This window comes from Hemibagrus wyckioides, linkage group LG06 (genome assembly GCF_019097595.1).
Source record: "Hemibagrus wyckioides isolate EC202008001 linkage group LG06, SWU_Hwy_1.0, whole genome shotgun sequence".
NCBI lineage: Eukaryota > Metazoa > Chordata > Actinopteri > Siluriformes > Bagridae > Hemibagrus > Hemibagrus wyckioides.
In genome coordinates, this window is record NC_080715.1 from 15,764,573 (window position 1) to 15,783,357 (window position 18,785).

General features: G+C 41.8%; 1 protein-coding gene across 13 annotated transcripts in view; it reads left to right on the plus strand.

Moving 5' to 3' along the window:
* Positions 1–18,785, plus strand: part of zmp:0000001200 (dedicator of cytokinesis protein 9) — an 82,977-nt gene that overhangs the window by 34,615 nt on the left and 29,577 nt on the right. For 12 of the 13 annotated variants that reach the window (XM_058391475.1, XM_058391486.1, XM_058391478.1 and 9 more), the window contains exons 2-3: positions 11,598–11,714; positions 18,184–18,273. In XM_058391475.1, the coding sequence (XP_058247458.1) occupies positions 11,598–11,714; positions 18,184–18,273 (207 nt within the window). Of the gene's footprint in view, positions 1–6,895; positions 7,203–11,597; positions 11,715–18,183; positions 18,274–18,785 lie in introns of those variants that run through there. The other variant, XM_058391479.1, reaches the window with a different exon arrangement.

Consider the following 18,785-nt stretch of genomic DNA (forward strand, 5'->3'; position numbering starts at 1 on the left):
TTTAGTTTCAGAAATGTAAAAACACAAACTGAACAGTATCTGTATAAACACTCCGAGTAGGTGAGATGTTCGAGTTTCGAGAAAGCCTGGGTGGTAGAAATAATATTTGAATAATATCAGTATATCATATTCATAATAATATTCATAATTCACTTTGAAAAGCCACAGTTGTTTCTTCTCACAATAGCAAGTGTGTGTGTGTGTGTGTGTGTGTGGGTGGCCAAGTTTGGCTGGGACTAAATACCCCCATAATGATAGGAATATTTGGCTGCTCCACATGTAGGGAACTGCTATTCATATTAAAAAAAAAGAGCAAAAAGAGCCAGATTTTTTAATACACACCGCTTTCTTAACACTGGACCATAATTCCCAGGTCCTACGAAACAAATTTATGCTTTTCAGAGTCAGGAGAGTTGGATAGTGTCAAACTAATGGGTTTTGCTGAGCATGTTAAGAGGAAGAAGTGTTTTAGAGGATCTGGAGGAAATAAACGCTGAGAGGAGTGCTTACTGTGCTCTGTTGGGATGGTGTTAGTTTCTCAGGGTGATACGGAAAGCTGTTATATTTACATGTCTCGTATATGATGATGCATTAAGGCAGATTCGCCAAGTTCCTATGAATCCAGACGCTTAATAGGATGATGTATTTTGGGCTAAACAACAGTTGTACTGATGGTTATTAGCTCTGGTGTTGTGTGAAGCTTCAGCATCCTTCAACACACACACTCTGTGAGACAGCATTACTGTGTGTTTTTCTTCTTCCCACTCTGGCTCAGTCTCACTTCAACGTACCACACACATACATGCAGACACACACAGATACTCAACCCCCCTCCCTATGCCACGAGTGTATCAGTGAGGTTTAGCAGCACTCACTGCTGTCAGAGAGCACTAAGATCTCCGCGCTGCACACGGCTCGGCGCTGCTCGTCTCTGTGGAGCCAGACAGAAATTGGGTCACTGATGGTTTGGAGTGATGCACAGTCACAGTTCGAGTCATGGGTTGCACCACCAGCGTGATTCTGTTCGATGGCCTGCGCTCGGCGCTCCGGAGGAATTGTGGGTACTGGAAGAGCACGAGCGCAGCCGAGCCGGACGAACCGGCAGACACAGAAGCAGCCTGTGCCAGCTCCAGGGAGTCGAGAGCGTGGCCTTGCAGGACTACTTCTAAGGTGTGGTGTGAGTGTGTGGAGTGTGCTCATGTGTGCATTTTAAAGATAATGATCTTGGGTTTATTGTAAGCTAAATTGTAGTGGATATTTCTGTATTACAAGAGTGCTTAGTCATGCTTAGTATAATTTACCAAATCCCTATATCTCATAGCTTGCTGTGCTGAAGGATACATATGTTTTATTTTCTATTTTGGAAGTGTGTCAGGGTTTGTCTGATGGCAAGGAAATTACCTGGAAGACACAACATGGTTAGAACAGCTTGTGTATGTATGAGTGCTTGCAGGAAAAGATCAGGAGATCATGGAAGAGGAGCAGTTCTTCCTCACCACTGTGCAGACATGACCTTTTTCATTCAGAAAGATGGGACTGCATCAAGAAACATGATCCACTATGCATCCGTTATCTGTATATTACGCATCCTCTTGCCTTGTACTACTTGCATCACCCAGGCTGAATCTGCCATGTATGAGTAAGAGCATCCTCTTTCTCCTTCAGCAGCACAGACACCACTAATAGGTCAATGGATCAATAGATGTTTACGGGTAGAAAACATTAAACTGCTATTTATGTGAACGTGTGGGTGTGTGTGTGTGTGTGGGTTAAAGTGCATGTAAGGTTGTTTAGAAGAAAGTCAGGCTCTGTTATTGTACTCAGTGAGTGCAGTGATTAGTGCAGCACAGCCTTTTCCTTCCTCTTTAAACTCTCTGGCTTTACATGGACAGAAGGGGACGGGGACGGGGACAGGGCGAGGGTGACGGGGACGGGGTGAGGAGTCATGTCTACAGTGCAAGGAGTATGACTTTTAGCATCCTTTAGCTGATTCTCATCTGTTAGAGCACTTAGAGGAAGAGAGGGTTTAGGTGGTCCGGGGTTTTAGCGTGTGCTTTGAGGTAGTTAAAGGAATGCTGCAGCATTCTTCAATCTCGTCTCTGAGCTCTGTCTGTGGGGTATGTGTGATTATTACTGATGGAAAATAACACTTAAAACTTACTTATAATTCAAGTCTGTAGGCTGTGGTTTAATTTAACCCAAAAACAAATGACTATAATGACTATAAATATCTAAATGTCTGAGGATGATATAGACATGATGGAAAGCTGTCCTAATGTACACATGTCCAATATGACCAACAAGGTGAATGTATACACCTTCCTTAAGTATTTCCACAGAAGTGCATAATCACCACAGAAAAAGCTTTTTACTCCCTCCCTCATTCCCTCCCTTCTCTCTCTCTCTCTCTCTCTCTCTCTCTCACTCACTCACTCACTCTCTCACTCTCTCACTCCTTCTGTCACTCGCTTATGCCTTCTCTTACTCCCTCTCTCACTAAATCATTCCCTTCCTCACTCCTTCTCTCACTCCTTCTCTCACTCACTCCCTTCCTCACTCCCTCGCTCACCTCACTCACTCATTCCCTTCCTCACTCCCTTACTCTTTCCCTCCCTCCCTCGGTCACTCGCTCCCTCCCTCCATCACTCACTCACTCACTCACTCCCTCTCTCACTCACTCCCTCTCTCATTCCCTTCCTCACTTCCTCTCTCACCTCACTCCCTCACTCACTCCCTCACTCACTCCCTCACTCACTCCCTCATTCACTCACTCCCTTCCTTACTCCCTCTCTCACGCACTCATTCCCTTCCTCATTCCCTTCCTCACTCCCTTACTCTTTCCCTCCCTCCCTTGGTCACTCGCTCCCTCCCTCCATCACTCACTCACTCACTCATTCACTCACTATCTCACTCCCTTACTCTCTCTCTCACTCACTCACTCACTCACTCATTCCCTTCCTCTTTCCCTTTCTCACTCCCTTACTCTTTCCCTCCCTCCCTCGGTCGCTCGCTCCCTCCCTCCATCACTCACTCACTCACTCATTCACTCACTACCTCACTCCCTTACTCTCTCACTCACTCACTCACTCATTCACTCACTACCTCACTCCCTTACTCCCTTACTCCCTCCCTCACTCACTCAGTCGCTTGCTTGCTCCCTCTTTCCCTCATTCACTCCCTCATTCCCTCCTTCACTTACTCACTCACTCCCTCGCTCACCTCACTCACTCATTCCCTTCCTCACTCCCTTACTCTTTCCCTCCCTCCCTCGGTCACTCGCTCCCTCCCTCCCTCTCTCACTCACTCCCTCTCTCACTCACTCCCTCTCTCACTCACTCCCTCTCTCATTCCCTTCCACACTTCCTGTCTCACCTCACTCACTCACTCACTCACTCACTCACTCACTCACTCACTCCCTCACTCACTCCCTCATTCACTCACTCCCTTCCTTACTCCCTCTCTCACGCACTCATTCCCTTCCTCATTCCCTTCCTCACTCCCTTACATTCCCTCCCTCGGTCACTCGCTCCCTCCCTCCATCACTCACTCACTCACTCACTCACTATCTCACTCCCTTACTCTCTCACTCACTCACTCACTCATTCCCTTCCTCACTCCCTCTCTCACTCCCTTACTCTTTCCCTCCCTCCCTCGGTCACTCGCTCCCTCCCTCCATCACTCACTCACTCACTCACTCACTATCTCACTCATTCACTCACTACCTCACTCCCTTACTCTCTCTCTCACTCACTCATTCACTCACTACCTCACTCCCTTACTCTCTCACTCTCTCACTCACTCACTCATTCACTCACTACCTCACTCCCTTACTCTCTCACTCACTCACTCATTCACTCACTACCTCACTCCCTTACTCCCTCCCTCACTCACTCATTCACTCACTACCTCACTCCCTTACTCCCTCCCTCACTCACTCAGTCGCTTGCTCGCTCCCTCTTTCCCTCATTCACTCCTTCATTCCCTCCTTCACTTACTCACTCACTCCCTCACTTGCAGTAAATGCTTTAATCTGGATCTGGAGGTTATCCCGGGAGCACTTTGCTCGGTTGGGTAACACACCCTGGGTAAACTCATCTCCGTTGTCCAGGTGAGAGCACTGAAAGTGTCAGTTTAATTGCACACGGGGGCAGTGTTTGATCTTTTTTTACTACACCCTTCGAAGCAGAAAGGTGAAAACCTCGGGGCACCGTTAGTGCTAAGCTGAATTCCTGATGTTGAGTTGAAGGAAGATAAGAGTGAATTGTGCTTCATGCTACAGCTTTAATTGGAGTTGAGTTTATACTGCATGTCAACATCTGCAGGTATTTGTTTTTTTTTTAGGGGTGCCCCTACATAACAGCTGCAAACTCTTCTCCTGCATGCACTTACTTTCTGTCTTGTATTCTGATCAGATGTTTTGTTTTTTTTAAACAAAAAAACCTGGAGATCTTCTATAGTCTTTATTCTGATAACTGATTTGCTGTGGTTACAGAAAGAATAACACTGATTCGTCTAAGTGGAGTGGAATTTAACTGCAGAGGATGCCTGCTGGCCTTTTATCAAACCAGCTCCTTTAATGATTTTGCCCAGCACAAGAGGTCACTCATACAGTAGAAAGGGACACACACGCTTTGTATGTAGCCACGAGGCTCTGTAGCAGCATTCCAGCTACATATACACTAACATACACTGTTTACTTTAGATAAAGGTTTTTCTCATTGTCTGGGTTTACCTTCATGGATGGAATAGAAGCGAGTTTTCCAGCTGGAATGACAACAGAGCTGTAGCTCTTGGCCACTTTCCCATTTTGCCAATAAGCCTTATTTCTCCCGTCTGATGTGCTCAGATTTATTTTTTTGGCCTTGATAGTTTGCAATCAACTAATATCTGAAATTACAGACTTCATGCTTCAAACCACCACACTTATGTCTGATCCACGTTTCACAGCAATAACGGACATTTTCATAAACAAACTCGATCTCAGGGTCAGTCGGTAACTCCTCAGCTGTTTCGCGATGATCACAAGATGAATACAGGACCAGATAGAGACCTTTTGCTGTCATTCTCGCTACTACAGTAATGCCAAGAAATAAAATTGTGCAGGAAGGGAGCCTGGAGGAATGTGTATTCCTGATCTGAGCGTTTTCATTACAGCTGTATGGCCGTGTATCAGATACGTGTCTGCTCTGGGACTACGTATGAAAGTTGCTCAAATCTGATGTGAGTAATAACATCTGTTTCAGGTTTAGGCACAAAATGGAATTGAAATTGTAATATGGACATAACCTTTCAAGGTTCAAGTCTGACTCATGTCAGTCACACTCCCTAAATTAGTGTAAGGTCTTAGGAACTTCCAGTGGAAACAGCACTCCTAATGCTATTGAGGAAAGTAGGATCAGGTGAGTGTGTGTGTATGTACATTCCAGATGACACCCTATGGAGCTGATGGCTATTACATCAGACTCTGGTTGTAAAACTGTCTGTACACAATAGGATGCTGTGAGTGATATCACATATGCTTGCTCTGATCCAGAGAGCAGACACTTGTACCCTCAGGAAGAGACAGAGTAGAAGGAATTCTGACCTTGTGCCTTTGACGAGCTAACTGTCCCTTACACACATACGTAGTGAAATTGTCCATGTGCCCCTAAGGTCAAACGAAGGAAGGAAGCTTATGACTCAATGGAATGATGAGCAAGTGTTTCCAGCGTGAGTGAGAGAGGAGAGGAGTGAACTTTTTAGGGAGCAGGTGATGTCAACAAAATACAAGATGTCAAAACATGGATCTGTGTGTTTGTGTGTGTGTGCGCAATAAAAAGAACAGGACTTTGTCCGGTGGACGTATTTTTGTTTGACAGCTGTATGGATAATTAAATGATTAAGTATCCAGCAAAAGCTTGTTGTAATATAATATTTCTTTTCTTAGGTATTTTACGATCAGATTACATTTTTGCGTTTGGTTTCTGTTCTGAATTGCATTTGCCGATCTAGTGAATAAATTATGGCCGTTGGCTTCAGGCTTCAGTGTTTTTCTGCTTACGGATCAAACAGAATGTTTTCATCTTGCGTCATCCAGCGCCTGAGCTGCTTACACTGCTGTAAAGATCTGTACACCACCATATTGTTGTTTTTCAGTGCCGTCATTTCTCCATGACTTCCTGTGCTGCAGTGTAACAGTGTACAGTGATTTCAGCATTCAGACACTTCCATCTGGGACAGATGACAAATATTTGATTAAACGTGTCCATCACGTGTCGACTGTACAGTAGATGCGATATATTCCAAAATACCGAGCGTGCACTGTAGCTTATCGGTCAGTATTATTGTCTAAGATTTCTGCCTGTGTTTTAGCCAATCCTGAATCTATGAATGTACATGAAGAAATCTTACTCTTAATGCAGACCATTTTTACAGGAATGCTGCGATGCACAGACCAAAATTTTATCATCTGTGACAAGTTAGCCAATTAAAATGACTTTTTTTTTTTATTTGAGCTACTTAGAAAGATAAGCCTCATGGAGCGCCTGTTAAATTGTAAGGACTTATTCAAGCAGAAATTCAGCTAGTTTTAAAGGGTGCACAAACTTTTGCTCACACCTGTACAGAGAGGCACTCAGGCTTGTATCAGACCTATACAACACAGTCTGTTTGCACTGGAGTCTTTTTTTTTTTTTGTCTTTATGTATGTGGTGTAACATGAGTCAGTAATGTGCAGGTAAATTCTATAGGCTCAGCTCACTCTTAGGGGAGGAGCGTGTGTGTGTGTGTGTGTGTGTGTGTAGGGTAACACAGCTGAGTGTAGGAGGAGTCTCCTGTCAGTGAGAGAGAATAGCTTTGGTGTGTTAGTGTGTGTGTGTGTGTGAGAGAGAGAGAGAGAGAGAGAGGGAGAGAGAGAGAGAGGGAGAGAGTTAGGGAGAGAAAGGAGTAGAGCTCTGTTAAGTTTCACTACTGAAGGCTGGACATGTTGGCTGCTCCATCCAGCCACCATTCTACACTGGACAAACCCACGTCCAGAGCTTCTGCTGGATGGTAATTGGAAAGATCAGAGGATTTCTTTTATTTCTTCGTGGTTGGAAAGAGTAGCTGAAAGCATGCAGGGCAGAGCGGCTAAAGGGCCGAAAATGGTGATTGAATCTCCACAGCAGTTTAAAGCTCAACCTGTTGTCGAGACAGAGCAGGGGAGCACCTCGGCACAGACAGTGGTAAGACTCACCCACACACACTCACACACACAATGCCACAAGTGTACCAGTTTGATGTTGTGGAAATACCAGTTTTGAAATTGTAAAATGAAAGCCTTGACTGCATGACTATAGGGATTTATAGGGATGGAGGTGGAATTCTCACTGAACAGCATGAATGTCCCATGAATCAATTCCTAGCTCAATTAGAGTTATGTAGGTGTTGTGATGAGGTTTTTTTCATTTGAATCTTGCTGTTGTGTGTGTGTGTGTGTGTGTGTGAGAGAGAGAATCTGTGGCTAGAAGATAAAAGGCAGATGATATCAGCAGAATGAAGAAGAGTAATGAAATGTCGAGGTGTGTATGGGAGATTATTAAAGGAAGCAGAAGGGTTTTTTTTTTTTCAGTATCATGTGGTCAGTGTTAATTAAAGCATACAGATCTGCAGTGTCTATGCAACAGCGAACATCACCGTTTTGTCCCAAAGTTGTAGACTGGAATGTCATTTCCAGCCATGTGTACTCATTTAATTCTCTAGTCTCGTTTGTAAAAGCTGTAATGTTACAAGCACTGCCCCATAAATAAACATCTGCTCTGCTAACCCCACCAGCTGTTACGGGTTGTGACAGGAGCATTAGATGGGGTTTCCCAACACTCAACACACCGTCCTGCACTCACTCTGAGACTGGAAGGAACTTTTTAGGAATTTTATTGTTCATTACAGACAACAGAGGTTTATAGTGTTTAGAACAACTGGAATTGCAGGGAAAATTTGGACAGTCCTTCCCTTTAACCCTGAACCAACCGCAGGCTGTCTGTTAAAACTTTATTTTGTATTGAGATGAATTTTAAATTAAAAGCGCCAAGCAGCTGTTGAAATACCAATATTTTTTGGCCAAAAAATGGAAATAAATATTACTTATATGAGATGTTATACTTATATGAGGCAGCATCATTCTCATAGGTCTATACACACTTATTTTTGTAAAAAGAGAACCATATATATATATATATATATATATATATATATATATATATATATATATATATGTTCTATATGTATATATAGTATATATATATATATATATATATATATATATATATATATATATATGGTTACCCTGATACAAGCATATGGGAAGCATCATCACAGGACAACAAAAGTGGGAGTAAAACACACACACACACACACATATGTGCGCACACCCAGCAGACAGTACCACACTGCAATCTGCACACATTCCACAGTCTTGACTAAAAGACAGGTCAGCCACAATAACTGCATTTCATGTCATTGTGAACACAACTGTCCAAACCTTAGTGGCTGTTTTGATGCCTTTGAACAGAAATAAAGGGCCGAACTTCCCATGTGCACAAAGATCAGGCGGATTCTTCACCCCATGTGACGCTGGCATGTGTTTGTGTTTTTTTTTTTTCAGTTTAGACCGAACTTGTTCAGGAAATAAGGATTTAATAATAATGGGCTGAGGTTAAAATGACCATTTTGTTTATTGTTACTTTCATACCCGGTCTTTAGGTGGAGCAAACTTGTACTCATTATGTGTACGTTTATGGAAGCTTTCACACCTACATTGTTTAGTTTGGAGCTTTAGTTAGTTTGGACAGATGTGAGCACTCCGCCTTTACTCAGCTGTCCACCAAACAATCGAACCCTGCTTCATCCAGAGGGGACCTAGTGTAGTGGTTCGGTTTGTGTCTGCTTGTTTCAGTTTGACGATCTGCACCAAATAATCATGGGAAATTTTGTTTTGTTTTCGACTCTAATATATTTAAAGGGATTGTGGAGAGCTGTCCCATTCATGAGCACAAGAATGATACATACGACACGTGTCTTTGTTTAGATGATGGAAAATCAACACCACTTCTCTCCTTAAAACTATTTATTTTCCAAGCACATCAATCTCTTAATATTCATAATAAAGTTTTTTATTTATTTATTTTTTTCCAAAAAAATTTGCTGCAGTTCTTATAAAAAAAAAATTGCACTTCAAGTTGTGAAGATTTTTTATTATATAAAAAAATATATATAATTATTTTATTTATATATACTGGGATTCAACATGAGCTCCTAATGTAGAATATAAGTACAGTATTTGTTTTTTTTTAATGTATTAATTATATTTTAGGAAATATTACATTATCTCAATGAACAAACCTGAGTCTAAAAAGCTTCACTAGTTTGTTAGGAATATTTATAGACATAAGATTTAGGGTTTTCACATTATTTTAGTGGCTTTCAGTAGCAAGTAACACTAATGTGAATGCTGGCACATCATTAACTAGAGGTTATAAATAGTATTTTATATTTCTTCTACTGTAATATTCTGTAGTCTATACTTATCTATAATATTCTATATTTTCTCAAATAAAAATATACCTGCATGACCTGAAAGAACACCGGAACCAGAGGTCACCAAAAAGCAGACGAACTAGCCGAACTAGCCGTGCTAGCAGACGAACTAGCTGTTAAACCAGTCGAATTAACAATAAGATTGAGATGTGAAGTGATTGTGATCTGATACAGGTTTGATGCGATCTCTTACACTGTTTAATGATTACTGGGTTGTCACCTGTCTGTCTTATGATTCTCATTACTGTTATGTCTATACAGCTTCTGTGAGCTTATGATTAACATAAAATGCACGCTCATGCTCACATAGCTGGGTATCTGAGCCGGATTCTTGGATGCTATCAGATGCTAGGAACATGCCATACCTGCCCTGTCATCAGCGAACCCTTCATCACTGACTCACCTGTGCATGCTTACATGTGTGTGTCTCTTTGTACTCCAGTATAGTGGTACATATACTATATACGTGTAGGTATATACGTATATGTACGCATGTCAGTATCCCCTGTATTTATGAATGAAGCAGAAATGGAAAAACACGTGCATGCATGGGTGTGTATGTTTAATTTACACCTGCACCTTCCTCTAGAGGCAGAGACAGAGGTTGAGTTCTGATGTCAGAAGCGTGGTGTGCGTCTTTGCTTCTAACGCTATAGAGGGTCGGATAGCAATGCTTAGCAGAAACTATTTCATCGCCATGGTGATCCCACTGACATCACCCAACTAATATCAGGACCAGATGTGGAGCAACCTGCGATCTCACTGACCAGAGAGCGCTGAAGTCATACTTTACATCCTACACACACACACACACGCACGCACTTCTAGCATAGCCTTTTCACCGAAGCATATCATAACCAGCCCTCATCCAAGTCTCATAGCTGTCCTGCTTAGTCATCTTCTGGTGATAAGCGAGATTCTCTTTTCCTCACTTTGTTGCATCCTGCACCTTATTATTCACTGCTAAAGGAAAGAAAAGCACTTGAGACACGTTCCTTTCCATTTTTGTCGAGGTTTTTTTGTTCCAGATACCTATCCCAGAGAGAACTGAAGATTTAGTGTCCTCCTTTAAGTATTGTAAGCTGCTCCATAACACTCCAGAGAGTGTGTCTTCTTAGTCCAAGTTAGTCCCTGCCTGTGTGTCAAAGAAAAATGGTAGATAGCTACAGGATCAGAAAACTTTAAACACTCTGTTGTTTTTGTTTAACAAAGAAGCACAACCAGTGTTGAGGACTATAATCCTGTGGATTAAAATTATAGAGCAGATGATCTGAAGCTCACAGATATTTCTGCTCATCATTGCAACAGTGTTTCTGAGTTTGCTTCCCCGTCAGACTGATGGGATTACACACACAAGCAGAGCTATGGCTAGCTAGTTAGATCGTTCCTGGCACGCTTCTGAGAGATGTGGCCTGCTAACAATACTGTATACTCAAACCCCAGAAATAGCTAATCTGTCCAAGACAAAATAAATAAATTCACGTGAATCGAATGCTTGGCTTCCTCAAAGGGCTCAGGGTGAAACTGGGAATACTCGTTGAAGCCCTTTGAACATTGGGATGCATTGCCTCTTCTATGAAAACTCCTATACACACACACACACACACACACACATAAACTGTTCTGTCAGTTCCGGCCAGTCACACCCAAACAAATCAGATCAGTTAACATGTGCGTGTTCTCCACCCCTTGCTCTTCCATCTGGTGTATATTTTCTCTCAAAGAAAAATTTGATTTCCCAGATTTTTTTCACTGTTTCTGTTACTTCTATATCCTTTCTGTTATTATCATCATCCTGTCTCCAGTCTCAATAAACCCGAGCTCTCCTAAACGATGGTGTATCTAAGCCGAGATTGGGAAAGTGTACTGTAAATATTTGATCAGATGTGAAATGCAAGTGAGCCAGGTTGTTTGATGAGATCATGGTAACCTTGGCCTGTGTTCATAGATTACTTTTCTATTAAACAGCGCTGCCTTTCATTATCTGCGATACCCAGATCTTATTCCTTTGCCAATAACGTGTGTGATTATGTTTGTGTCTGCAGCTAAAGCCACGATTGATCGAGCCGTTGGACTACGAGAGCGTCCTCGTCCAGAGGAAGACTCAGATCCTTAGCGATGTTCTCCGAGACATGCTGCAGTTCCCTCTGGAGGATTTTCAGGTGAGAATACCTGGCAACCCATCGTTTAATCTCATCATGCAGTTTAACTGTGCTGTAATCTCTAGGAGCAAACTCTTTAAAGCGGAGTCTTCGGCTATATGCAGGGAAGACGTGAATGCTTATTGTTATTGCTGTGGAAAGTAATACAGTTAAACAGTTCACGAGGGTTACAGCTGGAGGGATGGGTGAAAGGCGAAGGTGTAGCTTTCCATAATAGGGTGAAAATTCCTTAGACACACCCAGAACTCACACACACACCTCTCTAGTTACCCGAAAAGTGGCTTTTCTCATTGTATGTGTAAAGTAATGTGTTACTAATAGTCCTATCAGGTTACCAGGTTATTGGACTGGATTAAAGCAGCTCATGGATTTTTTTGGAAATGTGTTGCAGACTGAACAGATGTTACTGGACAATTCACAGCCATAAACTGCATTTCTGAACCGCTGACTAATTAGTAGCCAGCAGCTAGTTTAGTTTAGATTACCCACCAAAAAAAATGCATAATGGACATACAATATGTATTGCAGAGTGCATACAGTATACAGTTATGTAGTGCTCATGAATTCTATTCTTTTATTCATATGATAAATATAATTCTAGCTGACATTAGCTTTATTACCAAACAGTAAACGTGATTTCTGTTAAACAAGAATGGCCGTTAAACACATATTAATGGACTGTTATGCTCCTAACAACACTAGACTATCATTTTACTCGGAAAATATGTATCTTCCAAAATGTCTCGTCAAGGAAAATCCTGAAGTTATTATTAAGTATTAAAGTGAAGGACCTCATATAGCTGCTGTTGTTGACACAGTTGAAATATTGTAAGACTGTAATACTTTAAGGACTACTAAAATATCTCACTTTATTTACCGTGATCCTTCCATAAATATAGCCATTGATGCTGGCAGTGCATTAAAAGAACATTAAACTAACACTCTTATGCTAGGGTGCTACTTTCCTGTTATGAAACATAGGTAACATAGTGGGGAAAAAAACACTCACTTTTCTCCATTTTTTATTTTCATTATTTTGTTGTGGTTGGAAAATAGTCAGTGACAAATCATGTTAATGTTGATGTTAATATTATGTGTTAAGTTGATTGTTTATTAATAACAGAATAAAAGATATTTTGTTATTAAACAGTAACCAGCTTTAGTAAGCTAGTTGATTAGTCAGCAATTTGCCAACCGTGACAATTATAGCAGCTATAAACAGTCCTTCCCTCACCTGTGCCTTTTTTCTGTACATTTATATTAATAAAACAAATTGATGCTTATGATTTTAACAAGAAACTGCAAAGAATGTAGTCCTTTTTCCTGAAGACAGTGTCTTTATGGACCTTGCTTTGTGCACTGGTGTGCAGTCATGTTGGAACAGGAAGGGGTCATCAAGTGTCGAGGGAAAAATGTAAGCAGTGCCACACTGTTGCTCTCAGAAGATCACTCTGCACTACAGGAAGTGGTGGACAGCAGACTGTTGTTTCATAATTAGTTATGGAGCAGTGTGGCAGTGTCAGATTTAGGACTGAGTGTGTGTGTGTGTGTGTGTCTTGGAGCTCAGGTTGCGGACTACAGTGTCTGAGCTAGTGTCTGAGTGGGAGGTCTCCTTCAGACAGCTACACAAACACACTCTGCGTGCTCAGGGAGAGGAGTGGCACGCGGTGGAGGGGACACTGACCCGACAGACCCAAACTCACACCCTTCAGCTAGCTCACTATTTAGGGATAATTCTCATTATAGAAATGCATCAGCGTAATATTTAGCGGATGTTTGCTGATTGTAATTGCTTCTCCTATCATCAGGCAGGCGCTGAGAGAGGGCTATAGCAGGAGAGCATTAGAAATAGTTTTGTAGTGTATGTCTGTGATTCTTATGTTCACAATTGTTATATTTGGCCATGTGATGAATGAGCTGCTATAATTCCCTGGCCAGTTTTTTTTATTTATTTTTTTTATTATTATTATAACCACACACCATGCTTATACGTCTCACACACCAACACAGTTTTGTCTATTTTATGTACTAGTTTAAAGTACTTGAATCTCATTTTTATGGTCCATGCAAACACATGCAGGTTAATGAAGGCAGGGCTGAGCAGCATTTTCCTGAGATATGTATGTATAGGAGCTTGCTATTTTGTCATTTATATTTGATGACTTTTATGTAACCATGTTTGTGTGATTCTAACAGATTTTAGAGCAGGAGATCATACCAGGCTCGCACTACAGCTAGAAATGTCCTGCAGCACCAAAGACAAATTAAAGGAACGTTTCCCTTTTGTTTTGGGAACAGTTCATGAGCAGTGCAACGACTTCCACATGCCTGACCGCCTCATCAGGGATGAAATAGATCCGTAGCAGCAGGTTGACTGGCGTATTGCTTCCCAGTATGGTGCAAAAAACATGATTGTTGTTACTGGATGTTTAAAAGATTCCACATACTTTAAATAATATCCTTGTATCAGTGAGCGTTTTCTATCAAAATAAAAACACACCCAGTGTGATTCCACATAAAGATTAACCTTGCATTAACACAGTAAGTGTTGCATTGTGCTAAAGTATGTAGCCAAGTGACTACAGAAGTACACAGGAACTATTTTCTATGTACACTCCTTTTCCCTGAATGGAGAATGAGAAAGGAATACAAAACAAAATAGAGCTCACTCGCTACAATTTACAGCTCTTAGCACACAGTGAAAGCATATCGCCTGGCTCTTTATTTGAGTTTGCGCAGTATTATCAGCACTAATGTCTTTCCCATATCTGCGCTTCAGGCTGCGTGGCATTCTTCAGAAAATCCTTCTACACAGCCTTCTGGATTTGCACAGTACAAGACGATTGCAGAAATTAGATGTTATATCACCAGTGTCTGTGACATGGTGTGTGTGTGTGTGTGTGTGTGTGTACGCATCTGTGAAGGTCAAACAGCTGCATGGTAGTTCTCAGTGATGGGGCGACAGCCTTGACTGCACCCATTTATCTTTCTCATGTAACTCTTTCTTTTCCTCCCCCCGTCCTCCTTAGTATCTGTCTGTTTATCTCACTTTGCCAAGAAACGTGATCTCAAGAGAAAAGGTGCAGTGTGGCCCGAGCGACAGGTGATCCTCAGCCTCTCTGTAAGAATATTTAACAGAGCCTGAAGGCAGGCACAGGAACACACATCTCTGTCACGCAGTGTTGGAAGTGTTTGCTCTTCTGCTTTTAGGCTGTGTGTTTGTCTGTGTGTGTGTGTTAGGTGTACATCACTGTCAGTGTGGTTAGTGGGTTAGTGGGCTGTTCATGCTGAGAAGTGGGCCTGTGGTGGGGTTTAAGAGAAATGTAGGCCACAATTTTCTATTTGCATGTCGGTTGCTGATGGCATGGTCTAAATTTGTCATGATGCTCCTTCCTTCCTCTTTTGAAATAAAATCTGCATAACAATCGTTATAAAAAAAGCGTTCATCACTTTATTTACATGTTTCCGACCTTGGTTCTAAAACCTAGAGAACGTTAAAAATCTAGATCGACATGGAAACATAGTGTGTGTTTCTATCATGTCAAAATACTCATTTTCCAACCTGTTCAAATCATTTGTTTATTTCTTATTACACACGTACAGCTCAGACGTTCGAACACAATAGCACGAGGTCACATTTTAATCAAACCATGTCAGAACTTGTGATGCCAAGACTGACTGATTTCACTCTGTACATATCTAAACATTCTTTATTATTTTGTAGTAATGACCTCTTATACCACGCTTGTTTGAAATACTTGATTCCGATTCACCGGTTTATGTGTATTTGCTTATATTAGACTTCTCTGAACAGATCAGAACATGAGACATGCTTCTAAACCTCTGCTCCTGATAGCTTCCTGTGATACTCATGCATTTATCCTAGACTCACTATGCAAAGCGATTACACTAATTAAGTGAATTAACATGCGCTTGTACAGTAAATCAGAGCATAACGATAGGCAGGCATAGAATAATAGTAATCTTAAATGAACATGGTATTAGAGAGATGCATGGCTAATTCACATTTATGTGACAGTGTGTATGTGGTGTAATGATGTTTTTTAAGGTGTAATTAAGAATTAAGCAGCCTCCTATTTAGGTGGGAATGTGAGTGAGTCTGTGGGGTTTGGTGAGTGAGTCGGTGGGGTTGAATGTGTGAGCGAGTCAGGAGCAGGTGGCTGAGTGAATTCATGAGCAATTGAGTCAGTGGGTTTGAGTGTGTGTGTTAGCGAGTGAGTGAGTCAGTGAGCGAGTGAGTCACCGAGTCAGTGGGCTGGTTTCTGAGTGAATTTATGTGTGGGTGAGTCGGTGGTGGGTTCGAGTGAGTGAGAGGGTCAGTGAGAGATTGAGTGAGAGGGTCAGTGAGAGATTGAGTGAGAGGGTCAGTGAGAGATTGAGTGAGAGGGTCAGTGAGAGATTGAGTGAGAGGGTCAGTGAGAGATTGAGTGAGAGGGTCAGTGAGCGAGTGAATGACCGAGTCAGTGGGGAGGTGGCTGAGTGAATTAATGAGTGAGTGAGTCGGTGGGTTCAAGTGAGTCAGTGGGCAGGTGGCTGAGTGAATTTGAAATGAAATGAAATGAAACAGCCTTTATTTGAGCGAGGACAGTCAACTGCTTATCTATATAAAATGTAAGTCACTCTGGATAAGATCCAGAGCCAAATGCCAGATATGTAATTGTAGTCCCTCATGATTTCACTCTATTGTCAGTTTTTCCCTCAGTCATACACACAGCCTTAACTCCTAACCAAGCATGTGGGCAGAGATGTGCCGGGATATTTGGAAATGCATCTTAGGAGTTTTTGATGTGTGGGTGTGTATTTTTGCATGCCGCAGGGTGTCAGGGTGAAGAAATGCTGTGACTGGATTCTAGCAACAACTCCAACATTCCAGCACTGCTTTTCCTCTTTTACGGGACGCTTCCATCTGTCCCTACATCTAAACAACACCCTTTCACTTTTCCACTCTCTGATTCCCATCTTCCCAACAGGAAGTCAGGAACAGAGAGAGGAAGTGGTATAACAGTAGCAGGTTATTGTGTGAAGCACTCATGGAAACTGCATTCCACATTAAAAACACTTAATTACTGGACGTCCCACTGCTGTGTGCTACTCTTTCACTCATTGCAGTCTGAGGGGAGCCGAGACCTCCTCCACCGGCGATCAGAATCGCACCAAACACTTCACATTCTCAACTGACCGGGGCTATCTTTCAGTATTTAGTGTTTATTTAGTGAAATAATGCCATTCAGAATTTTTCCCTTTACTCCAGGCTTGTCTGAATATACTCCCACACGCAAAGTATTTAAGGAAGAAAATTTGGGTGGTTTCCATTTCTTGTTAGCCGCATTAACCTCAGTGCAGAGTAAAGAATAAAAGGTCAAACTCCAAACATGCCTGACCAGCAGCATCTGGAGTAAGGGAGTTTTGTTTGTCCAAAGCTACATTCTTTTCAAGGCTTCTCTGGATGCTTAATAATTCTACTATTGTAGGCTTCTTCTCTCAGGGTTCCCTCAGACAGACCAACTGAAGAACACTGTAGACTGTTGCATTAAATGTAACGTTCCACCTCCTGAATTTATTACATCTTTAGCAAAAAGGGAATGTAGCAACTCATTTGGCTTTAAATTCCAGACCTAAAAACAACATGCATGTCGGTCAAGGTGTAAAAAAAAGTATGATCCCAATTCCTGATGGCATTTGGAGCACTTGACAGTGAAACTGCTCCTTCCTGTGGTTTGTTCTATAGTGGGATGTGAGTCAGGAAGGGAATTTTTACTCTGGCATTGTTTGGCTAAGTTTAACCTGTGTGCTTTGTTTACCTGTCACTGAAGCGGCTGTGTCAGCAGCAGGAATTTTGACACTTCTTCACGCACACCCACACTCCAGCTCCGAAGATTCTCGAAAATTCCCTGCAGGAAAGCGTCTAAAAGAGACGGTTTATTTATGAAACACTTTCCACATATTTTTATTGGGGATTTTGTGTCTCCGGAGAAAGCAAGTTAAATAAAGGCAAGCGAGTTTACTGCAGTTTCGGTATTTGTCTTTATCATCCGTCATCGTGACAGCAGGAGGCTGAGGCTGAACAATGAGTCTCCTACTCCTCTGCCTGAGCTTTTCAGCACAGCCAGACCCGGGAGTGGCCATCAGACAGGAATAATACTGAAAGCTGTTTGGGAAATCACACCCAGCTGGACTATACAGTTGTTTTTTTGTTGTTTTTTTCAGGAATGGCTTTTACTAGGTTGTGGTTACTAAGTGCCTGTGATGCTGACACAATACTGTGTCAATACTGACAGGCTGTACTGGTATCAAATGAAAAAATATAAGCCCATCCTTCAGCTTCACATAAATGAGTATTATATTTGAGGATTTCACCTGAATCTGTAAATCGCAGCATGCTTTTTTCACTTCCGTGTGAGGCCCACTTTCTCTTCTGACCGATTTCTTTTAACCATTTCCTTTCCAGACCTCCACTCTGCGCCGGCAGATCCGCACCCTGTATCCATCAGTTCCAGAGAATGCCCAGAAAGAAGCACATAGCCTGTTCGTGCAGGAGGTAAGAGACAGATTGGTCTCAGACAAAAGAACCGAAAGAGTGTTAATAAAGGTAATGCACTAGAAATGATTCGGCTGTGCCTTTAGAAGGGCGTTCAACACATACCAACAATGAAAAGGTGAAATCCACCGCTCTCAACACTGGACTCTGTGCATGTACTTCAATGTTTATAGACTGAACTTTGGCCAAGTATGAAGCATCCATCTTTTGTAACACACACACACGCTATAGGGTATAATAAAAAAGAGAAGAGTTCACCAGCTGGACTGTGTGTGTGTGTGTGTGTGTGTGTGTGTGTGTGTGTGTGTGTGTGTGTGTTGGCCAAAGTTCAATCTGTAAACAATGGAGTTCATTTAAAATGCGATGAGTAATCCATGCTTATTTTGTAATCTTGAATAGATAGCTACCATTTTTCATTATTCATTCATTCATTTTCATTTCATCTAAGAGTTTCAGTTCTCTTCCTGATTTTTTTATTCTCTCAACTCTAAAATGAGAACCAAATGGTGGAT